Source organism: Clarias gariepinus, chromosome 12 (assembly GCF_024256425.1).
Source record: "Clarias gariepinus isolate MV-2021 ecotype Netherlands chromosome 12, CGAR_prim_01v2, whole genome shotgun sequence".
Classification (NCBI taxonomy): Eukaryota; Metazoa; Chordata; class Actinopteri; order Siluriformes; family Clariidae; genus Clarias; species Clarias gariepinus.
Genome location: NC_071111.1, coordinates 29,607,567 through 29,633,455, shown reverse-complemented (window position 1 = coordinate 29,633,455; position 25,889 = coordinate 29,607,567). Strand labels below are relative to the sequence as shown.

The window sequence follows — 25,889 nt, the reverse complement described above, 5'->3', positions numbered from 1 at the left end:
CCTACTAACCCTCCTCATATATGATGAAGTATATAAAAATACTAAACAGTCTTTAGTGTAGACGGCACTGTTTGTCAGAGAGCCCTAGCCCTGAAACCCCAAAGCATTTTTAGCCATTTTTTGCATTATTATGTTTTAATAAATATACTGTATATGAGTCAGGATTGTGCAATATAGAATTACATTTTTTAGCACAATATAATCTTCAATACAAAGAACTCAATGTAAATTTAACTTTAACTAACTATACACACACGACTAAGCAAAAATTGTAAAAAGGATCATGTAGGCAAGAAATGGAACAGATGTATGAGATCACGTGTGACCATAATAATAACAATGATAATAATAATAAGAAGAAGAAGACATACATTAACTATACAGTCTTAAATAAAGTGACCCGTGATGAAAACCCTCTCTGTCAACAAACATACATTTTACATCAAGGACATAATATCAATATGTGTTTGTTTTTTAGTTCTACATTTTTGTATTGTCATTCCAGTTGTAATAAAATGTACATTTTCTAAAAGTAATGATGAGTTTAATTTTACATATCAGAAAACCCAAATGTACAGTTTACAAGCTCTGTATACTTGATGTGGGAAACACTGCTTTAGGGGAAACAAAAATCTGTTTATTCTGTGAGTGAATGTTCTTTCAGTGTCTCTGTCTAGTTGTTATAAACAGGGTCGCCGAAAGCAGCTGTAGACATGACGAGCAGGATTAAAACCATGCAGTTTTCCTCAATAGTTATTTCACTAAGATCCTAAAACAGTTTCAAATTATTTAACATTTTGTCATGAAGTTTCTGAATAAACCCACTGACTCAAACACGTTCCTACAGTAACACAGAGCTGAAGGTGAGAACAGGATCAGTAGGTGTGTGTATGAAAGGAGATCACAGTGCACCATCACTACTGTATGTTTAATATACAGATATAATTAAAATAATGTCGTTTTTGATTAGGTGCTAATTTACACCTGGTTTAGAGAGGAGGACGAAATAACAAAACTGATGAGTGTTAATCTCACACACTTTATTATATGAATATGTAACCAGACACACTTCTGATTTTTACACACTTTTTGTCAGATCCTTTTTTAAAATGCACAAAAAGCTCAGCACCTCTGATCCTCTGTTTTCATCTCATTCTCCTGTAGAACTTTTATTCTCTGTAAAGTTAAACCTGCAGAAGCTGATGAACTCAATTTGTAGTTGTGACACTCAGTTTAATAATTTTAATTACATTGTTAATTAGAATAATCAGGTGATATTAAATCTCCATGTCACTGTGAATAATAAGCTCATTTTACACACACATCATCTTTAAAGTAAGTCTTAAACCAAGATAAACATTTGTTGAAGTGTGTGTCATTGTGTCTCTACAGGTTGTATAATTGTGGTGTCTCAGATGAAGGCTGTGCTGCTCTGACTTCAGCTCTGAGATCAAACCCCTCACACCTGAGAGACCTGGATCTGTCCTGTAATAATGTAGGAGACTCAGGAGTGAAGCGTCTCTCTGCTCTTAAGGATGATGAACATTACAAACTACAGACACTGACGTAAGTAAAGACCTCTTTTAATTAATGTTGCAAACGTGTAAGAATGATCTGTTAATCCCTTTAACATTAATGTGTACATTTCTCTCAAGATATCAGATTAGTAAATAAAACCTTTATTGACATTAATAATAATTTATTGACAAAAAAAATCTTTAAATCTTTAACATCTTACAGAATGTCAATATATTTTAAATAATCTGATTTTTTTCCATTGGTTTAAAAGGTGTTTTATTTTCAGTAAAGTGTTGATATAAAATCCATGTGAAGTTAGAAGACAGGGAGTCAGACTGAGTCCACAAAATGTCACAAATGAGTTGATGAGAGTGATTGTAAATGAACTCGTCTCCTTGTGACACTCTGGACAAGCAAAGAAAACAACTAAGGACGAGCTGAAACTACTAAAATTGGGTTAAGAACTGTCCGATGCATTATTAAAACCTGAAAAGGTCGTAGTGAACCAACATCTTTGAGAAATAAATGCAGTCAGAAAAATATCTTGAATGAGTGTGTTGGGAGATCACTTAAACACTTAGTGAAAACACTCACTCATCGGTTTTACAAGGGACCTGGGGCCTATCCCAGGAGATTTAGGGCACGAGGCGGGGTACACCCTGGACAGGGTGCCAATCCTTCGCAGGGCTCACACACACACTCACAGTCAATCACACACTATGGGCAATTCGGGAACGCCAGTTAGCCTAATCTGCAGGTCTTTGGACTGTGGGAGGAAACCAGAGTACCTGGAGGAAACCCACCAAGCACGGGGAGAACATGCAAACTCCATGCACACAGACGGGAATCGACCCTGGCTGGGAATTGAACCGGGACCCTGCAAGGCGACAGTGCTAATCACTACACCACCGTGCAGCCCTTAGTGAAAAGAAATTATTAAAAACAATAGTAGAACCCGCAGCTATGTTTAATAGTGAAAGCAAGAACATGTTCACACACACAATGTGAGGACAATCCAAGGGATTGGGACTAAACAGCTGTGTAGCCTTAAGAGATCAGGGAGGCTAATCAGAAAAAAAAGGCTTCAAGTTATAATCGGGGTTTCAGGACTCAACTTTTAAAAAAATGTTCTGGGAGCATGAAGAATCATTTTTAAACATGAACTAAACACCACATTGTGTATCATAATCAAAGCTAAAGGCACTTAAGCGAAATAATGGATTGTACAAAATAGTGTGTATGATTTTTATAGTCTTTTGTCTATTGAATTTTTCTCACTAGTTTTGTCACTAAGATAAAAAAAATGGTCTTGTACTATTCAACATTTTGTTATAAATAAAGAATACCTATAAATAATCTCACTGACTCAAACACAGTCAGACAGAAACACAAAGCTGAAGGTGAGAACAGGATCAACAGGTGTGTGTGTATGAGAGGAGATCACAGTGCAGGTTTACAATTAAAATAATGTACATAAAATATCACAACTGCAAAGAAATCAGTCCAGACTGGTGAGTCAAAAGTAGCTCAAGTTCTCATGAACACTGGCGACCTGGGACCTGATCCACTTTAAAGTAAGTTTCAAACCAAGATAATCTGTTGATGAAGTGTGTGTCATTGTGTCTCTACAGGTTGGAGTGTTGTGGTGTCTCAGATGAAGGCTGTGTTGCTCTGACTTCAGCTCTGAGATTAAAACTCTCAGACCTGAGAGACCTGGATCTGTCAGGGAATAAACTAGAAGACTCAGACGTAAAGTGTCTCTCTGTTCTACTGGAGAATCCTCACTGTAAACTGGAGAGACTGAAGTAAGATTCTATTTTAAGAACATAAATTAGAATAAAAAGTCTGATTACTGACAGTCTGATCTTCTCAATAAAGTGTGTGAATGCTGTTAGATTTTGTTACAAAGACTGTATAGTCCCCACAGAGAGAAATCAGTTCACACTGGTGAGTCAAAAGTAGCTCTCATGAAAACTGGGGACCTGGCACCTGCTCCCAACACACACGGTGCTAATGTACACCTGGTTTAGAGAGGAGGACAAAATAACATGTAAAACTGACGAGTGCTAATCTCACACACCTTATTAAATTAGGCAGAATCAACAATAACGGACTATAAAGCACCAACATCCAGTACGATGAATGCGGACATGTCTTTGGCTTCGAGGCTGCAGCTGAAGACGATAGCGATGCTCATGCTAGCGGTGCTAACGGCTGCAGACAGGAAGACACTGCCAGCACCGGAAACGCGTTCATCATCTCCGAGCATGACGTGAGGAGAGCCTTCAGAAGAGTGAACACCAGGAAATCAGCAGGACCAGACGGCATCTCAGCAGACCAGCTCGCACCTGTGATCACAGAGATATTCAACCTCTTCTCAGTAGTGATGAATTGCTTTGAGCGGCTGGTCAAGGACATCATAATTTCTTCTTTACCGGACACACTTGACCCATTACAGTTCGCTTACCGTCCAAATCGTTCAACTGACGATGCCATCTCTCACCTCCTCCACACATCACTCACTCACCTGGACACTAGGTGGGGAAATTATGTTTAAATGCTCTTCATCGTCTACAGCTCAGCATTTAACACCATAATTCCCTCTACACTCACCACCAAGCTGGAGCACCTGGAACTCAATTTATCTCTGTGCCAGTGGATCTCTAATTTCCTAACTGGCAAACCACAACTAGTAAGGATGGGTGGACATGTCTCATCCCTCACTCTTAGCACTGGAGCCCCCCAGGGTTGTGTTCTAAGTCCCCTGCTGTGGCCCGGCAGCGTCTCTACCACCTCAGACGCTTAAGAGACTTCAGACTGCCCTCTAAGGTGCTCAGGAACTTCTACTCCTGCACCATAGTGAGCATCCTGACGGGAAACATGTCAATCTGGTTCGGGAACAGCACCATGCAGGACAGACGAGCTCTACAGAGGCTGGTGCGATCAGCTGTGCGTATCATCTGCACCGAGCTCCCTGACCTGCACTCGATCTACAGCAGGCGGTGCTGGACCAAGGCCAGGAAGATCGTAAAGGACCTCAGCCATCCCAACAATGGACTGTTCTCTCTGTTGAGGTCAGGAAAGCGATTCCGCTCCCTAAAGGCCAACACAGAGAGACTGAGGAGGAGCTTCTTCCCGCAGGCGATACAGTCTTTCAACCAGATTAACACACAGGACTAAACAATCTCTGCGTCTTTGCACATTGCACAATTCACAGTTATAAACATTATACAGGACTAAACCACTCTGCATGTTGTACACTACACTGTAATGGACACTTATGCACAGTTGCACATACCGCAGACATTCATGCACATTTGCACTTTTTTTTTTATATTTCTTATAATTTTCCTAAAGTTTTTTATATTTTGTTCTATTTATCTCTTGTTAACTGTTTTTACATTTTAAGGTCACTGGAGGTCATTTAAGCATTTCACTGCATATTGTACTGTGTATGACTGTATGTGACAAATAATATTTGAATTTAAATATGTAACCAGACACACTTTAAAATGCACAAAAGTCTCAGCACCTCTGATTTTCTGTTTTTATATCATTTTCCTATAGAATTTTTATTTTCAGTAAAGTTAAGTCTGCAGAAGCTGATGAACCTAATAAATGAACAATTGTTTCACTCAATGTGTTTAATAATTTAGGAAAAAATAATTTACCAACAAATTATCACCAAGTGTTCTGGCTTAAAACAGACATGAATGTTAATTTTCTTTAAAATAAGTGTCCTATTGTTTTGTGGTGTATTTTTTATTTATGATAGTATTTGGTTTTCATCACGATTTTGAATTTTACTTCTTTAATTCTGCAATAAAATAATTCTGTACACAATAGATAAGAGAAACTAAATATAACTCTCAGTATGATTATTTTATTTACATTGTTAATTAGATTTGTTAATCAAATGATATTAAATCTCCATGTCAATTAATGAGCTCATTTTACAAACACATCGTCTTTAAAGTAAGTTTTAAACCAAGATTAAAATCTGTTGATAAAGTGTGTGTCGTTGTGTCTCTACAGGTTGTATAATTGTGGTGTCTCAGATAAAGGCTGTGCTGCTCTGACTTCAGCTCTGAGATCAAACCCCTCACACCTGAGAGACCTGGATCTGTCCTGTAATGATGTAGGAGACTCAGGAGTGAAGTGTCTCTCTGCTCTACTGGAGAATCCTCTCTGTAAACTGGAGACACTAAAGTAAGATCACATTTTAAAATATTAATAATCGAACTGTCTAATGATCCACCAGGTCATAATAATAAACACATTGTGTATTAATTAAAAACAGACACATTTGTTCTGGTCAATACTGAATAAATCATTGTGTTAATTCTGATAGATTCTGTTGAGAATGTAAGTGAAAGACATTCTAATGACTTGGTGTGTGTTCCTTAGTCCACAACAAATAAGTCATTAACACATCACTTATCTCTTCGGATAAATGTTGAAAATGTGTAAGACTGATCATTTATTCCCATGATAATGAAATTGTACTTTTCTCTTTAGTTCCAATAAACAGATTACCGGGTTAGGAAATAAAACCAGTTTCTGGAAATGTCACTATATTTTATATCATCTGAATCTTTATTAAATAAATAGTCTTTATGCTGTTTTAGAATATTTTTTTAGTTCCATCTGTGTTCTAACATTATTTAATGTTGCACAGAGATAAAAATCCTCTCCTTTACCCCAGACACTTCTGTCTGTCTCTCTCTCTATCTCTCTCTCTCTCTCTCTCTCTCTCTCTCAGATTAAAGAATAAAATTTACAGGCAAGAACAGCTGCTGTTTGTTTAATATTGCAGACTGTATACGGGAGAAACTAAATAAGATCAGGATAGTGTTAGGATCGTGTCAGGGTAAGAAGGGAAGGACATGAAGCGATGCTCCCATCATGCATAGTGTCCACTGTACAAGCCTCTGGAGACAGTGTTATGATCTGGGGTTGATCAGTTGCTCATGTTTAGACTCAGTAATGTGAATGTACTGAATGACCAGGTTATCACATCCGTGGAGTTTTTCTTCCTGATGGTACGGCCATATTCCAGGACTCAGATTTACATTACATTTTCATTTATGGCATTTGACAGATGCCTTATAGAGAACATCTTACATTTTTTGTCAATGCACATCTGAACAGTTGACGGTTAAGGCTTTGCTCCAGAGCCCAACAGTGGCAACTTGTTGGTGCTGGGGTTTAAACCTGAGACCTTCTGATCATTAGTCTAACATCTTAACCAGTAGATTGAGTGACTAGATGGTAAAAGCGAGGTTTAGGGAGCATGAGGAATAATTTTTGCACTTTATCTGGACACCACATTACACTTTGTAATCAAAGCTCAAAGGTTCTTATTAGTGTGTATGATCAGATGATATAGTTAATGTACATAAAAATGTCAGAACTACAATTAGTCCACACTGGTGAGTCAAAAGTAGCTCAAGTTCTCATGAACACTGGGGACCTGGGACCTGCTTCCAACACACGCTGCTAATGTACACCTGGTTTAGAGAGGAGACAAAATAACATGTAAAACTGAAAACACTTCTGATTTTTCCACACTTTTTGTCAGATCCTTTTTAAAATGCACTAAAAGCTCAGCACCTCTGATCCTCTGTTTTCATCTCATTCTCCTGTAGAACTGTTATTCTCTGTGAAGTTAAACCTGCAGAAGCTGATGAACTCAATTTGTAGACATTTTTACACTCCATGAGTTTTATCATTCAGGAACATTTTATTTACCAATAAATCATCTGATTTAAAACAGATGTGAATGTTATTCCTTTTTAATGAATGTTTTATACCTTTTACATCATATCTTTTCATTCATGCTAGTATTTGTTATTCACACAGTTTTCTGGCGTTTACTTTCTTGATTCTGCATTAAAATAAATCTGTATACAATGGATAAGAGAAAATAAATATACCACTCAGTCTGATCATTTAAATTACATTGTTAATTAGAATAATCAGGTGATATTTAAGCAATTTCCCTGTGAGATTTATAAAGTTCTTTGTATGTTGAATATTAAATCTCCATGTCAATGTGAATAATGAGCTCATTTTATAACCACATCGTCTTTAAAGTAAGTCTTAAACCAGGATTAAAATCTGTTGATAAAGTGTGTGTCATTGTGTCTCTACAGGTTGTATAATTGTGGTGTCTCAGATGAAGGCTGTGCTGCTCTGACTTCAGCTCTGAGATCAAACCCCTCACACCTGAGAGACCTGGATCTGTCCTGGAATAATGTAGGAGACTCAGGAGTGAAGTGTCTCTCTGCTGTACTGCAGAATCCTCTCTGTAAACTGGAGAGACTGAAGTAAGATCACATTTTAAAATATTAATAATAGAACTGTCTAATGATCCACCAGGTCATAATAATAAACACATTGTGTATTAATTAAACACAGACACATTTGTTCTGGTCAATACTGAATAAATCATTGTGTTAATTCTGATAGATTCTGTTGAGAATGTAAGTGAAAGACATTCTAATGACTTGGTGTGTGTTCCTCAGTCCACAACAAATAAGTCATTAACACATCACTTATCTCTTTACATAAATGTTGAAAAAGTTTAAGACTGATCATTTATTCAATTCAATTTAATTTTATTTGTATAGCGCTTTTAACAATTGTCATTGTCGCAAAGTAACTTTTCTTGTTAAGTTTCCTGATAAAGCAGTGTGTGTGTGTGTGTGTGTGTGTGTGTGTGTGTGTGTGTGTGTGTGTGTGTGTATAATAAAAATGTCCAGGATTGAGTGGAGAGGGACACAGATGATCTTATACACAGAGACACGTTTATGACATGAATATGGCCGTGAAAAAACTTACATTCAGGATCAAACAGTGCAGACAGGAACCAGTGCACGATGGAAAAAGGGTGTTATGTTTGTAAAAGCCGACTCTTACACCCTACACACAGTCATACATCTCTGTGTTACACTCGAAAAGCAGCTCCAGTTTAACTGAAGACACAAGTGAACATCACACACCTGCATTTCCACACACACACACACACACACCCTGTGAGCAGCAGTGGGAACACACTCCTGTCCCCCGAGGTCAGTCCATGTGCTGCTTGTACACAGTCACAGGTGCAGACAGAGACTTATCGTGTGTCCATCCACTTTAAACATCAGCTGGAGCAAAAAACAATCTTTAAAACACACACATTCTCTGTCTGAGTCAGTGTTGTTCTGAGGAAAAGCTAAACTCCTCCCACTTTCCAGAACATTCTGTAGAGCGCAACATCTTCCAAACGCTCAGAAAACTCAATCTGTGTGTGTGTGTGTTTGAGTGTGTTTGAGTGTGTTTGAGTGTGTGTGAGTGTGTGTGTGAGTGTGTGTGTGAGTGTGTGTGTGTAGGTGAGTCTGTGTGTGTAGGTGAGTCTGTGTGTGTAGGTGAGTGTGTGTGTGAGTCTGTGTGTGTGTGTGTGTAGGTGAGTCTGTGTGTGTGTGTTAGGGGCGTGGTCATTAGTTTGTACCTCTCCTTGGATTCATACGGATTAAATAAATTGAATATTTATTTCTGACTGAAGTTTAATTTAAAATTAGACACTTTTAAGTGAATCTTTCTATAGATATATTTCTCGTGTGTGTGAGTGTGTGTGTGCGTGTGCGTGTGAGTGTGTGTGCGCGTGTGCGTGTCTGTGCGTGTCTGTGCGTGTGTCTGTGTGTGTGTGTTAGGGGCGTGGTCATTATCACATAAAGATTGTACCTCTCCTTGGATTCATACGGATAAAATAAACTGATTAATTATTTCTGACTGAAGTTTAATTTAAAATTAGACACTTTTAAGTGAATCTTTCTATAGATATATTTCTCGTGTGTGTGTGTGTGTGTGTGTGTGTGTGTGTGCAGTATTTGTAGAGTTTGAGTTCATTTCAGCGACGTGTTTCAGAAAGATATTGCTGGAGACTGAGACGACTGAAAGCGAACCCTGTTTATTTTATTTTTACAAAAGCACAAGGTTTAGTGGATATTGTAAGTGACATCAATAAAAGTCGACCCTTTACAGATTTAAATGAAAATAATGATTGGTGATGATAATAATACCATACCATACCATACCAACTTTATTTATAAAGCACTTTCCAACCCACACTGGACCAAAGTGCTGTACAGAATCAAATAAAAGACATATAAAAAAAAATTAAAAAAAAACAGCAACTATATAATAAGAACAAATGACACAAAGTAGAGTAAATAAGATAAGTAAAGTAAAACAAATGAATCAAATGCCAGCATCTCGCAAGTCATTAAAGGCTATGGAAAAAAAATGGGTTTTGAGAAGAGATTTAAAAACAGCAAGGGAAGAAGCCTGTCTAATGTGCAAAGGCAATTTATTCCACCTTGTTGGAGCTGCAACAGCGAAAGCCCGATCCCCTCTAAGCTTACGCTTAGTTTTCGGCACACACAGGAGCAGCTGATCAGCTGACCTAAGAGAGCGGTAGGGCGAATATGGGTGAAGCAGCTCAGACAGGTAGGTCGGGGCTAGACCATTTAATGCTTTAAAAGCAAACAGGAGAATTTTAAAATGAACCCTCAAATATACAGGGAGCCAGGGAAGTGAGGCTAAAATTGGGGAAATGTGCTCATACTTCCGTGGGCCAGTTAAAAGACGTGCGGCAGCATTTTGTACTCGCTGAAGTTGAGCAATGGAGGAAGCATTAACCCCCACATAGAGTGCATTACAGTAATCAATTCGAGTGGTGACAAAAGCATGAATTACTGTCTCAAAATGCTCCCTAGGGATAGCAGATTTTATTTTAGCCAGATTTCTCAATTGAAAGAAGCTTGATTTAACAACATCCCTAATCTGACTGTCAAACCTAAGATCCGCATCCACTTTGACACCTAAATTTGAGATGACTGGTTTTTCATACTGGGACAAAGAACCCAGATCCACAAAAGGGTTCTCAGAAGATCCCCCAAAGACCATCACCTCTGTCTTTTTTTCATTAAGTTGTAAAAAATTGAGGGTCAACCAGGACTTTATTTCCTCAAAACACCTAAGTAAAGGTCTCACCGAGTAGGCATTTTTCTTTTTAAGAGGAAAATAGATCTGACTATCATCAGCGTAACAGTGGAATGAGATGCCATGCTTTCTAAGAATGGAGCCAAGTGGAAGCAGATAGATTGAAAAGAGAAGGGGGCCTAAAACTGATCCCTGTGGCACCCCATGTAGTAGAGGAGCAAAGGAGGACACACAATCACCAAGGGACACACAGACGGTTCGGTTCGCCAGGTAGGATCGGAACCACTCCAATGCTATGCCCCTAATGCCCACCCACTGCTCCAAACGAGAAAGCAGAATTTCATGATCCACTGTGTCAAATGCAGCAGTTAGATCTAAGAGGACGAGAACAGCACAGTCACCGGAGTCAGTGGCTAAAAATATATCATTAAACACTTTTAACAAAGCTGACTCAGTGCTGTGCAAGGTTTTAAAACCAGATTGAAAAACTTCTAAAATATTATACTTTTCCAGAAAAGCAATTAATTGACTGTACACAATCTTCTCAATCACTTTAGAAAGAAAGGGAAGTTTCGAAATAGGTCTGTAGTTCTCGAGAACTGTGGGATCTAAAACAGGTTTTTTAATGAGAGGTTGGATTACAGCATGTTTAAAAGTTTTAGGTACCAGACCTGAAGAGAGACTACTGTTAACAAGAGCAAGAACAGCTGGGCCAACAGTAGGAAACACTTCTTTAAACAGCCGAGGAGGAACAACATCATAAGGAGAACCAGAGGGCTTCAAATGCCCAACAATCTCCTGTAAAGATAACATAGTCATAGGCTCAAACTTATCAAAAACAGCACGGCAAGGAACCGAGACAGAGGGGTCATGAATTAACGCTGGGGATGATATTAGGGCCCTAGCAGCAGAGACCTTATCAATAAAAAAGTTAAGAAAATCTTCGCAAACGACTGGGGAAGACTCAATACAGTTCGTCTGCGGAGCATTGAGTAACGAGTCAATAGTCTTAAACAATACACGGGGTTTATGACAGCATGATAGAACAATATCAAAGAAATAATTGCTCTTGGCATCCTTCACAGTTTTCTGATAACGACTCCAACAGTCGCGTAAAATTTGAAATGACACCTGCAATTTGTCCTTTTTCCATTTACGCTCAGCTCTACGGCACTCGCGTCTAACTGCACGCGTCACATCGTTCAACCAGGGCTCAGACCTAATTTTTTGGTGCCTAGTTTTTAAGGGAGCCACGGTGTCCAGAACTGTTTGGCAAGCAGAATGAAACCATGAGCTAATCTCCTCAGTACTGTTACACATAGCATCAGGAACAGGACAGTTCTGAGTAAAAACGGCAGAAAACTGAGCAGCAGTAGTAGAGTTGATATTACGACAGCGCCGAACAACAGCGCGAGGTTTAACTGTAGTGTATGCAAGATCAACCTCAAACAGTACAGGCATATGATCAGAAAGCACTGCCTCACAGATCTCCAAGTTAAGAACAGATAAACCGTATGATAAAACAAGATCAAGCGTGTGTCCGCGTTCATGAGTAGGACCAGATACCCACTGCACAAGATTAAAAGAGTCAATGAGGTTTAAAAAATCCTTTGCCATTGGCTTATCAGGGCAGCATACATGAACATTAAAATCTCCTACAATAAGAACGCGATCATATTTAGGCATAATTTCATCCATAAAATGTGAATAATGAATAATGATGTGAAATTAAAATGATTTAAACCTATTTATACAATCACAAATAATGTTAGTCCCTTTTATTTTTTCCCAGAATCAGTTGTGGTTCAGTTGGAGTGAACGGTGTGTCAGCTCTGGTGTCACTGTTCAGCTCAGAATCCTCAGGACTGAGAGAAGTGCATCTGACCCTGGAAACACTCGATCTGTCCAGGAATAAAGTGGAAGACTCAGTAGTGAAGGATCTCTCTGTTCTACTGGCGAATCCTCACTTTAAAGTGGAGAATCTGAGGTAAGATCATCTCTCTGAGAGTCACATGACCTGCTCCTCAGTAACACACATTCTCTAACAGTGAGACTGAAGCAGAGGTTTTGGGTTCGACATTACTCACACCCAGATTTCCCCCATGGGCCAGTTGACGCTGCTTACTGTTTGATTTTTTGGAGAAAATGTTCAGAACGACCCTCTTGCTCGCCTTCCCACTTTATTTAGGACAGTTTCACATATTAACCTTAAAAATAGCTTTGGACATTTTAGCTTTGAGGAGTTTTGGGACTAAACCGTTTTGATCATCTAACATGGAATAATTTATTTATTGTTGCACTCTCTGGTATCACCCAAATATACATTGGTTCTCTTCTAAGTCTGGTTCCTCTTAATGGTTTCTTCCTTATGCCATCTCAGGGAGCTTTGTCCTCACCACAGTCACCTCCGTCTTGCTCTTTATTGACCAAATTTATAAGTTGGAGCAAAAAGCTGTAAAAAAAAAAAAAACGGTGTATATCCTTTTCTAAAATGAAAGATTTTAAAAGCTTCTTAAAAACACATTTAAAAACACTTTTTTTTTTTAAAGTAAATCCTAAGCCAATATAAACATCTGTTGATGAAGAGTGTGTCATTGTGTTTCTCTACAGGTTGCATGATTGTGGTGTCTCAGATGAAGGCTGTGCTGCTCTGATTTCATCTCTGAGATCAAACCCCTCACACCTGAGAGACCTGGATCTGTCGAAGAATAATGTAGGAGACTCAGGAATGAAGTCTCTTTCCACTGTCCTGGAGAATCCTCTCTGTAAACCGCATAGTCTGTGGTAAGATCATCATACTCACATTCATGCCTGAATCTCTAGTGTGAAAGGAGCCTCTCTCTGACTAACTATGACGACATAACTGAAAGGGATTTAAATTCGTGTCCACGCTTTTATATGATAGTCAGATTATCATTGTGAATAACTGTGACGCCTCCTCCTCTACCAGTTAGCCGAGGCTGGTGTATGTAGCTGTATCCAGGAGGACTAGCTTCATTTAGAGCTACATACTCGTCCTGTTTAATCCAGGTTTCTGTTAAACAGAGTAAATCAAACTCCTGATCTGTGATAGTTTCATTAACAATAACTGCTTTAGATGTGAGAGATCTAATATCTAACAGTCCTAGCTTCAGATCAGAGGTGCTGTCTGTGTATTTAGTGTGATCTGAATTTGTGGTATTTATGTTAATTAAATTACTAAAACAGACTTTCTGGGTCTTTCTAAAGTTTTGCTTAGCTTGGGGAAGAGACACAGTATGTTTAATATGATGAACCCTGAGTGACGACTCTATGCAGCTAGCAGACGGTTGGTTTAGCCTGTCTGTCTGCTCCCTGGCCTGGGCTCTGGATTGTCACCGATTTAACTGGGCCTCTTCTGAGACTATGAGCTATACTACAGGAAATGAGAGCAGCACCTTCCCGAGTGGGATGGACACCGTCCCGCCCTAACAGGCCAGCTTTGCCCTTAAAGGTCTTCCAATTATCTATAAAGCCCACATTATTTTCGGAGCACCACCTGGACATCCAGCGGTTTAGCGACCATAACCTGCTGTAAGCTGTCACCATATAACATTGGGATGGGGCCAGAGACATCGGACATCAGACATCACCTCCGCTAATTTAAACACCTCAGATAAGTTACTCTTACTAACCTCTGATTGATGAAGGTGTATATCAGTAGCTCCTGAATGTATCACTATCTTAGAGAGCCTATGCTGTCCTAGAGCCCTAAGATTACCTGCTATATCCGGTGCTCTGGCTCCTGGTGTTGGGTAAATAAATTTAGTAATTTAATTACCTAACACCTAACCACTGCTGCTGAACCCCTAAAGGCCTGGCTAATTTAATGTGCCTCAGGTTTCACAGTGGGTGCATCACTGAGGAGAGAAAACCTGTTGGACACGTGAAGTGTGGAGGAGGTGTGCTCCGGGTGGGCTAGCCTTAGCGTTAGCTTTGACTGAGGGGGTATGCCGCCGAGTCGTCACCCACTCGGCCTGCTGTAATAGCTCTAATGCCGGGGGGTCAGGGGCTGGCATTCTTCACCTGTGGCACTGAGACTTTCTGCTACAGGAGTAGAGTCTGCAGATCGTGCGGAAAAGTGTGCATTTCAGACACCAGTGTTCATGAAGGGATAACAATCTGACAAGGTGTGAGTGTTGTGTGTACAATGAGTGTGTAAGAACGCTGCTCAGCAGGAGGGAATGTAGTCGGTGCAGTTACATCATGTCAGCTTCATGAATGAACAGTGCTAGTGTAATCTTCCTAAAGACACTAGGGTTAGGATTAGGGTTAAGGTTAGGCTGACAAGTAGTTACATGGACAGGTGCGGCCGGTTCCCTTATTACTCCATGATTAATTAAGCAGATCAAAGGGCTGTAGGCGGTTCTGAGTGTTACATTTGCATTTGGTAGCTGTTCATTCAAACCTTCAACATGAAAAGCCTGTCCAAGTGATGAGGTCATCATTAGGCTGAAAAAAAAACAATGTACCTGTCACAGAGAGCTTTGGGAGTGGCTAATATAAAATGATTCATGTTCATGGTGAAGAAGAACCTCCTGGGTTAACCTGGGCTTCACAGCTGTGCTCAAGGTTCTGTCCAGTGACATTAAGAGTGCAGTGAAAGCTAACAGTGGTTTATGTGAACCTTTTAAAGTCTATAGGGGTATTAGTCAGAGCTGGTCGGTCCAGCATGCTATACTCACTAGCCATAGGAACTTTGCTGTTTAAGATAAAAAGTAAAACCTTTGGTCCATCAATACCAAGCTTCTAAACAACTTAGCATGAAGACACTTAAAGGGAGAGTCTTAAATATCTGGGAGTGGACCTAGGAGACATTAACCATGTGAAAAAGAACTGAGAAAGCAAGATTAGAGAATTAAAGAAAGTTGAATAAATAAATGAATAGAAATGGCTTGCTCCAAAAAAGTCGTACAAAGGAAGAACTTTGGTTATAAATCATTGCTATGGTACAAACTAGGCTGCATCAATCCTCTCTAGTAGTAGCGGATCTACAGGCCATGTTAGTGGATTTATACTTGTAGAGTCTTTTATACTTACTTTAATTTCTTCACCTGGAGGTCATACTGTAGCAGCAGGGATGGGGCGCATACCTAGGGAGCCTATGGAGTGAACGAGGAGCGACAACAGGTTGAGGCGCACGCCCATTATAGACGCATGCAGATGTTTTTAAAGTAACGTAATTAATAATCTGAGTACTTTTTACATGTAATAATCAGTAACGTAATCAAATTACAATTTTAAAGTAGTAATTAGTAATTTGTAGTAGATTACTTTTTTAAATAACTTCCCCAACACTGGAGACTAAAATAAAACTCTCTTTGTCTTGCTCTGATTAAAGGTCATAGTCAGTCTGTTCCCTGTTTTAGCTTCAGCTGCTGATGGTTTAATATCACACACAACAGATGAGAGAAACTAATTAAACTGTCAATCTAAAAAATAAACTCATTTTACATTCACACTATCTTCAAAGTGAATCTGAAAGCAAGATGAAAAAGCTTATGGAGTGTGTTGTTGTGTCTACAGGCTGATTGATTGTGGTGTCTCAGTTAAAGGCTGTGCTGCTCTGACTTCAGCTCTGAGATCAAACCCCTCACACCTGAGAAAGCTGAATCTGTCCTATAATAATGTAGGAGACTCAGGAGTGAAGTGTCTCTCTGCTCTACTGGAGAATCCTCTCTGTAAACTGGAGACACTGAGGTAAGATTATATTATATATATTAAACCAGTAATACCAAAACATGATCTAATCCACCTCCAGGTCATAATAATAAACGATCAGGAAAAAAATCTTGATCTTGATTGATGTATAGACGCATCTCATTTCTGACGGAGATTCACGTGCATGTGTTTCCCTGCATTCAGATCACACTGTAATTTCATCCAATCAGATGCTAGAGGAGGGACAGTACCAGCCAATCAGAAGCTGGAGGGGGTACATGCTGACAACCTGTTTCTGATTGGCTCCTTTTCATGCTCTCCGTGTCCCTCAGTGCGCACGCGTCGAACTCTTACACTTTCTTCTGTTCTTTCGTTTAGCAGCGAGTATAGACTTTATCACTGCATGTGTTAGTTTGTGTTATTTTATAATCCGAATGAGGTAAATTTCTTACACACACACACACACACACACACACACACACACACACATATATACTACTGTGTGAATCGAGACAGGTGTGTACAGTACAGTACAGTTGTAATTCAATTCAGTTCAATTCAATTTTATTTGTATAGCGCTTTTAACGATTTACATCATCACAAAGCAGCTTTACACAATTAAAAGAATTACGTTTGTATGAAATGTGAATGTGTATGAATCAAAATTATATGATTGTCCCTGATGAGCAAGCCTAGGACGACGGCGACAGTGGCAAGGAAAAACTCCCTGAGATGGTAATAGGAAGAAACCTTGAGAGGAACCAGACTCAACAGGGAACCCATCCTCATCTGGGTGAAACAGATAGCAGGGATTGATGTGCATAATAATATGCGAGACTGAAAGTTCAGTATAAGAGGAGATGTGTAAGATTAAAGTCCAGTTTATTCCTGGAGGCTCAGGTAGACTGTGAAAAATTCCAGTCCTGAACTATTGAGCGACTGAAGTCACAGGTCCTCAGAGAACAGCTGTCTGCATCAGTCGAGGACAGGACCACCTTCATGGAAAAGTGGAACCAACCCCAGTCACCACACGCATTCCAGGCAGACCACACGGGGGCATCAATGTGATGAGATCTCCAACCAGAAGCAGGACTTCAGGATGAGTTAGAGAGGTCCAGCGGGCAAAGGGGGCCTGGATCACTGGCAGCTCAGGAGCGACATGTATAGCTCGACAGAGAAATAGGTAGAGGAAAAAGGAGAGAGGGAGAGAGAGAGAGAGAGAGAGAGAGGAGAGAGCAGAAAAGGAGAGAGCAAAGAGATGGAGAGATAACAGTTAGGTATGGTCACAGTCGAACAATGCAAAAAGTGAATGTATATTTAGTGCAGAGTGCAAGCAGAGACTCCGACTAACTATGACAGCATAACTAAAAAGGGAGAGCCAGAAGGAAACACAAACATGAGGGCTTTCAGAGATGTAAGGCAGCCAATCACCTCACCGTCAACAAACCTGAGTGATCAATGAGATTGGGGAAGACAGCATCCAAACATACCAGTTCACCTAATACTCTACGTCCATGAGTCCCCCAGATCTGCTCCTTTACCTAAGGCTAATCTATTTATAAAAATGCTTGGCTAAATAAATAGGTTTTTAGCCTGGACTTAAACACTGAGACTGTGTCTGAGTCCCGAACACTATTTGGAAGACTATTCCATAACTTTGGGGCTTTGTAAGAAAAAGCTCTGCCCCCTGCTGTAGTTTTAATAATACGCGGTACTGACAAGCAGCCTGCATCCTTTGATCGAAGTAGGCGTGGCGGATTGTAAGACACTAGCAGTTCACTCAGATACTGCGGCGCGAGACCATTTAATGCTTTATACGTCAAGAGTAGTATTTTAAAATCGATGCGAAATTTCACAGGAAGCCAATGCAATGTAGATAAGATAGGGGTGATGTGCTCATATCTTCTGGTTCGAGTGAGGACTCTCGCTGCTGCATTCTGGACTAATTGAAGCTTGTTTAAGCACCTAGTTGAACAACCAGACAGTAAGGCGTTACAATAATCCAACCTAGATGTGATAAAAGCATGAACTAGTTTTTCTGCATCGTTTAGTGACAATATATTTCTTATCTTGGCAATATTTCTGAGGTGAAAGAATGCTATCCTGGTAGTATTATCTACATGTGCTTCAAATGAAAGGCTGGAATCTATAATCACACCGAGGTCTTTTACTGTTGTACTTGATGTAACAGAAAGGCCATTTAAAATCACAGTGTGATCAGAAAGCTTACTTCTAGCTGCTTGTGGTCCTATGACTAGAACTTCTGTTTTATCAGGATTAAGACGAAGGAAATTAATTAACATCCAATCTCTTATGTCCTGCACACATTGCTCAACTTTAGTAAGCTGGTTTTTCTCATCTGGTTTTGCTGAAACGTATACTTGTGTGTCATCAGCATAACAATTAAAACTAATACCATGTTTACGAATTATGTTACCTAGAGGAAGCATGTAAAGGGAAAAAAGCAGTGGGCCTAAAACAGAACCCTGTGGAACACCAAACTCAACTTGAGAACATGAGGAATGGTCACCATCTAAATCTACAAACTGATAACGATCAGTCAAATAGGATCTGAGCCATAAGAGGGCCGTTCCCTTAATTCCTACTACATTTTCTAATCTGTGAAGAAGAATACCATGATCAATAGTGTCAAAAGCTGCACTGAGGTCGAGTAACACAAGTATAGTGACACAACCCTGATCAGAGGCCACTAGGAGGTCATTTACTACTTTAACGAGTGCTGTCTCTGTGCTGTGATGAGGCCTAAATCCTGACTGATACAGTTCATGTATGCCATTTCTATGTATATATGAACATAGCTGTTGTGATACTACCTTTTCCAGAATTTTAGAGATAAACGGGAGGTTTGATATCGGCCTGTAATTGAAAAGCTGACAGGGGTCAAGGTCAGGTTTTTTGATTAGTGGTTTAATAACTGCTAATTTAAGGGATTTAGGAACATACCCACTGCTGAGTGAACAGTTAATTACTTTTAACAGGGGTTCTGTTATTGCTGCAACTATCTTCTTGAGAAAATGTGTCGGTATAGGATCTAATTCACAGGTTGATGATTTTGAAGAGGAGATGAGTGAAATTAGTTCACTCGCTTCAAGGGGAGTAAAGTATTCTAGGTTCTGATGTGATGTGATTAATTTATCATCTGTATCACTTAAATTGTCTGGTTTTAAAGCCTGAATTTTTTGCCTAATATTTATGATTTTGTTATTGAAAAAGTTCATGAAATCCTCACTACTGTATGTTGTTGTTGTGGACATTTCTGCAGTGGTCTTGTTTTTAGATAATTTAGCTATGGTATTAAATAAAAATCTAGGATTATTTTTGTTATTTTCTATAAGAGTGGAGAGATACATTGACCTAGCAGCACTGAGAGCTCTTCTATAGTTCAGGATGCTCTCCTAATTGGAATATAACTTACTGATTTAGTAAAATAAACCTAACGTGTTGATTCTAGCTGTTACACAGAGACACTTTTTTCTTTTCTTTTTTAACTTGAGTGGAACAAAAGTTTTGGTTGAAAAAAAATGAGAATCGGGGGGATCAAAATTCCAGTGGAGAAAAATCCTGAATCCCCTTTTAGCCTCCCTATTCCTTAGTCCACAACAAGACAAACTGTCTACAACCAGAGCAAAATCAGAGCTGCTCCTCTGCCTGAGATCAAAACAGTGAAGAGTGTCATTGTGTCTCTACAGGTTAGATTCGTGTGATGTCTCAGATGAAGGCTGTGCTGCTCTGACTTCAGCTCTGAGATCACACCCCTCACACCTGAGAGACCTGGATCTGTCCCATAATCATGTAGGAGACTCAGGAGTGAAGTGTCTCTGTGCTGTACTGGAGAATCCTCTCTGTAAACTGGAGACACTGAGGTAAGATCATCTCTCTGAGAGTCACATGACCTGCTCCTCAGTAAGACACATTCTCTAATAGTGAGACTTAAGCAGAAGTTTTAGGTTTATTATCAATGTCAATGCTCTTCCTGCTGTAACCCTCCCATTATATCCGGGCTTGGGACCAGCACTGCATCCAGTGACTGGGGTTTGGGGTTTGGCTGGGAATTGAAGAACCAGGCCTTCCGCATGGCAGATGAGAAACCTACCACTGATGATTAAAATAATATGTTTTTTTAAAAGTTTTTTTTCCAAAGAATGCATTAAATATATAATGGCAGTAAAAGTGTATTTCACACTATGATGGTTGAACTTGAACCCTGACCTTCCAATCAGTAACTGTTTGAGCCACCACTGCCCCGTTATCCACCAGTGGGGTTTAACTTGTTTCCTCTTTATCTTAAAACAGCAATGCTTTAGTTCTTTAATTAGTCCGGTCTTCTAACCTGTTTGTTCTTACACTTCGCTCATACAGAACTGTTTCCAAAGCATCAATTTTGCACAGATATTAACCACTAACGTCATTAGAGATGAGAAAAAATAAATAAATTCAGTTACGTATCATGATTCTTTTATGCAGCAATCCATATGCGTATCGCCATGCTGACTGCCAAATCGATTTATTGTAAATACTTATTTTAAAATTATTTATATATGTTTGCATTTGAGTCTGTAATATGTTGCAGTTCCTCTATAATCCTACAGATGGTGCACTCAACTAGTGATTCCCTTCCCTAACAGTCATGCTTGTCATCACATAGCTGGTGTTCTGTCGAAACATGCTACTCGCTGATGGACGCCACAAAAACAATCCTATTTCCCGTCACAACTTTGTTTTTCCAACTTTTATGCGCAACATTATATGTTTATGTTTTTGTACCATATTTCGACAAAAACTCCAGAACAACACAAACCTGTTGTACAACAGCAATGCATTCTGGGACTCTGCTAGAGATCCATCAGTGATCCTTCAGGATTTAAAATCCCTGAAATGCTCCTCTCTCCTATGAAACTTCACTGGAACTCTGACTTCAGCTTGACACTCCAGTATAACTGCTCTCTTACGGCCAGAATAATAGAAACACACCAACACATTAACACCAGAATGACTATAAACAAACCTCAAATATTTCAACAGGCATTCGTTTGTCTGCTAACCCTTTTAACAATTGTCATTGTCGCAAAGCAGCTTTACACAATCAAAAGAATTATTTAAGTCTGTATGAAATGTAAGTGTGCATGAATCAAGATGAGCAGATTTTCCCTGGTGAGCAAGCAGCGGGTGACAGTGGCAAGGAAAAACTCCTTGAGATGGTAATAGGAAGAAACCTTGAGAGGAACTAGACTCAACAGGGAACCCATCCTCATCTGGGTGAAACAGAAAGCAGGAATTGATCTGCATTTATACAGTGTGATAGGTGGCAGGTGGTTCAGCTATAACAGTTGATGTTAATTAATGTAAATATGGAGTCCAGGTAGTCTTGAACTATCGAGCAACAGCAGCCAAGTGAAGTCCTCAGAGAAACAGCTGTCAACACCAGTCGAGGCCAGAACCATCTTTATGGTAAAGTGAAACCATCTCCAGACACCAGACGCATCCCAAAGAGACACACGGGGCATCCATGCAACGAGATTTCCAACCCACAAGCGGGGCACCAGGATGGGTCCGACAGGTCCGGAGGGCAGAGGGAGTCTGGATCACTGGCAGCTCAGGAACGACATGTAGCTCGACAGAGAGAGGGAAGAGGGAGAGGGGGAGAGAGAACAGAAGAAGGGAGATCAAAAGAGACATAACAGTTAGGTATGGTCGCAGTCACATAATGTATAATGTCAATGTATATTAACTGTAAAGTGCAAGCAGAGACTCCGGCAGGACTAGGGTTGCAAAATTCCCGGAATTTTCAAAGATGGAAACTTTCCATGGGAATTAATGGGAATAAACGGGAATTAACAGGAATTTATGGGAATAAACTAGGAATTTTCAAAATTGAAGGTTGGCTCTTCTTAGGGAACTTAAATATAGTTGAGCAAAGTATATTTTAGCATAATATTGACAAAAACAAACAAATGCAATTCAAATACACTTAAAGGTGCCATAGAATGTAAAACCGAGCGCAACTGGTCACTGTTTGGGAACACCCACACAAAGGTTCGCAACAGGCTCACAAATGTGAGAGTGGAAAAGCTGGTCGGCATTCGGGCAAACCTACGGCTATTTGAGCCTGACACAGAGCCATCCTCAACAAGGCTGGAAAGTGACACTGAAGAGGAAGACTCAGAGTTGGATGCTGAGGAAGTGGACATGTTGTTGGATAATGATGAGGTCCAGGAAGAGTCTATTGACTGAGCAAAAATGAGAAAAGAGGATTGCTTGAAGGAAGATTTGCATGTTTAATGGGACGTTTTGGAGGATAAGTGGCATTTTTCATTTAACCTTTTGAATGGGACTTTGTGGAGATTTTTGGACAGGGGGCATTTTTGAATGAGCGGGGTTAGGGGATGGTAATATTGAACTCAACATTTCTGTTTTTATTTATCCATGAAACAAGTTATTGAAACGTGTTCTATTCTACTGTACTTACAAATAAATCCGTTGAAATATCTGTTGAAAACATTTTGCATGGAGGTTTTCTTATGATTTCTGTTTATATTTATGCTTGGAAATAATATATTCCCAGTTAGTTCTCCTAAATTCCCATTAATTTCCATAATTCCCATTATTTCCATGGAAAGTTTCCAATATGGAATATTTCCAAAATTCCCAAGCTTAACTTACCATGGAAATTTACCGGAAACTTTCCGGAAATTTACCGGAAATTTACCGCCCCTTTGCAACCCTAGGCAGGACTAACTATGACATCATAACTAAGAGGGGGAGCCAGAAGGAAACACAGACATGGGGGCTCCCTGAGATGTAAAGCAACCAATCACCTCACCGTCAACAAACCTGAGTGATCAATGAGAGTGGGGAAGACAGCATTCAAACAAACCAGTTCAACATAATACTCTACTGTACGTCCATGAGTCCCCTAGATCTGCCTCTTTACCCAAGACAAATCTATTTATAAAAATGCTTGATTAAATAAATAGGTTTTTAGCCTGGACTTGAAACACTGAGACTGTGTCTGAGTCCCGAACATTATTTGGAAGACTATTCCATAATTTTGGGGCTTTGTAAGAAAAATCTCTGCCCCCAGCTGTAGTTTTCATAATACTGTCAAGCAGCCTGCATCCTTTGATCGAAGTAGGCATGGCGGATCGTAAGACACTAGCAGTGGGGCAGTGGTGGCTCAGTCGGTTAAGGCTGTGGGTTACTGGGTTATTGATCGGAAGGTCGGGGGTTCGAGCCCTAGCATCGCCAAGTTGCCACTGTTGAGCCCTTGAGCAAGGCTTGAGCTGTATATGCTCCAGGGGCGCTGTAAGCTGGCTGACCCTGCGCTCTGACCTCAGTTTTCTAATTGGGATATGCGAAGAAGACATTTCACTGTGCTGTAAAGTACATGTGACAAATAATTGAATATTCTTCTTCTTCTCAGATACTGTGGCGCGAGACCATTTAATGCTTTATATGTCAAGAGTAGTATTTTAAAATTAATGCGAAATTTCACGGGGAGCCAATAAAGTGAAGATAAGGTAGGTGTGATGTGCTCGTATCTTCTGGTTCTAGTGAGGACTCTTGCTGCTGCATTTTGGACTAGCTGAAGCTTGTTTATGCACCTAGTTGAACAACCAGACAGTAGGGCAATACAATAGTCCAACCTAGAGGTAATAAAAGCATGAACTAGTTTTTCTGCATCGTTTAGCGACAGTATATTTCTTATCTTGGCAATATTTCTGAGGTGAAAGAATGCTATCCTGGTAATATTATCTACATGCGCTTCAAATGAAAGGCTGGAATCTATAATCACACAGAGATCTTTTACTGTTGCACTCAAAGGAACAGAAAGGCCATCTAAAGTTACAGTGTGATCTAGAATCTTACTTCTAGCTGAATGCGGTCCTATGACTAGAACTTCTGTCTTAACAGGATTAAGCAGTAGGAAGTTACAGATCATGTTAATCTGTTTACAGATTATGTTGCCTAGAGGAAGCATGTATAGGGAAAAAAGCAGTGGGCCTAAAACTGAACCTTGTGGAACACCAAACTCCACTGGAGAGCATGCAGAATAATCACCATTTAAGTCTACATACTGATAACGATGGGTCAGATAGGATCTGAGCCAGGAGAGCGCTGTACCCTTAATTCCTACTACATTTTCTAATCTGTAAAGAAGAATTCCATGATCAATGGTGTCAAATGCTGCACTGAGGTCGAGTAACCTAAGCATAGTTACACAACCCTGATCAGAGGCCAATAGGAGGTCATTTACTACTTTAACGAGTGCTGTCTCTGTGCTGTGATGAGGCCTAAATTCTGACTGATACAGTTAATGTATGTTATTTCTATGTAGATATGACCATAGCTGCTCCGCTACTATCTTTTCGAGAATCTTAGAGATGAATAGGAGGTTTGATATAGGCCTAATTTAAAAGATTTTGGAACATACCCAATGCTGAGTGAGGAATTAATTATTTTTAACAGGGGTTCTGTTATTGCTGGTACTATCTGTTTAAGAAAATGTGTCGGTATAGGATCTAATATACAGGTTGATGAATTTGCAGAAGAGATGAGTGAAATTAGTTCATATTCTTCAAGGGGAGTAAAGTATTCTAGGTTCTGATCTGACATAGTTAGTTTAACATCTGCATCAATTGCATTGTTCGGTTTCAAAGCCTCAATTTTATGCCTGATATTTACAATTTTTTTATTAAAAAAGTTCATAAAGTCCTCACTATTGTACGATGTTGTCGTGGAGATTTCTTAAGTGGTCTTATTCCTAGGTAATTTGGCTACAGCATTAAATAAAAATCTAGGATTATTTTTGTTATTTTCTATAAGAGTGGAGAGATATGTTGATCTAGCTACACTAAGAGCTTTTCTATAGTTCAGGATGCTCTCCTTCCATGCTATTTGAAATACTAACAATTTAGTTTGACGCCATTTACTGTACATTCTACTTTCCCTGCTGTCTCTTTTAAAGTACGTTGGTCGTTATACCAGGGAGCGAGTTTCTTATTTCTAATAATTTTTCTTTTAACTGGAGCTACATTATCTAAGGTGTAACGGAATGTCGACTCTAAATATTCAGTCGCCTGATCGAGTTCTGTGGGGTCAGACGGTGATCTAATCGAAGTTGGTAACTCTGGGAGATTACTGATAAAACTCTGTTTGGTAGTTGATGTGAATGTACGTTTAGTACGGTAGAGTGGTGCTGCGCATACATTATCACTATAACACACTTTAATTGAGACAAGATAGTGATCTGATATAACTTCAGGCAGTGGAGTTGTGAATAAATTTCTTATGCTTAATCCAAAAGATATTATTAAATCTAAAGTGTGACCTGCTTTATGATTGGGTCCTACTACACACTGATTTACTCATACTGAGTCTAGTATGGACATAAATGCTGTTCTTAGAGGGTCTTCTGGATTCTCAAAATGAATATTAAAATCTCCAACAATTAACGCCTTGTCTACAGAAACGACTAGGTTTGAGAGGAAATCTGCAATTTCACAAAGAAATTCAGAGTACGGCCCTGGAGGTCTGTGAATAATGATTATCGGGATCGACTGAGCTGACTTCATATTTGTAGCTACACTTACATTTACATTTAGGCATTTGGCAGACGCTCTTATCCAGAGCGACTTACATTTTTATCTGATTACACATATGAGCAGTTGAGGGTTAAGGGCCTT

The 25,889-nt window shown here is 39.5% G+C and overlaps 2 protein-coding genes across 2 annotated transcripts in view; both read left to right on the top strand.

Moving 5' to 3' along the window:
* LOC128534131 (ribonuclease inhibitor-like) overlaps positions 1-3,327 on the top strand; it is a 54,789-nt gene extending 51,462 nt beyond the window's left edge. Inside the window, exons 10-11 of the mRNA XM_053508429.1 lie at positions 1,393-1,566; positions 3,150-3,327. Coding sequence (XP_053364404.1) covers positions 1,393-1,566; positions 3,150-3,327 — 352 coding nt within the window. The remainder of the gene's footprint in view (positions 1-1,392; positions 1,567-3,149) is intronic.
* Positions 3,328-9,989: 6,662 nt separating this feature from the next.
* Positions 9,990-25,889, top strand: part of LOC128534130 (NACHT, LRR and PYD domains-containing protein 12-like) — a gene marked incomplete at its 3' end in the record, with an annotated part of 189,959 nt that continues 174,059 nt past the window's right edge. Inside the window, exons 1-3 of the mRNA XM_053508428.1 lie at positions 9,990-10,011; positions 12,316-12,493; positions 19,896-20,069. Coding sequence (XP_053364403.1) covers positions 9,990-10,011; positions 12,316-12,493; positions 19,896-20,069 — 374 coding nt within the window. The remainder of the gene's footprint in view (positions 10,012-12,315; positions 12,494-19,895; positions 20,070-25,889) is intronic.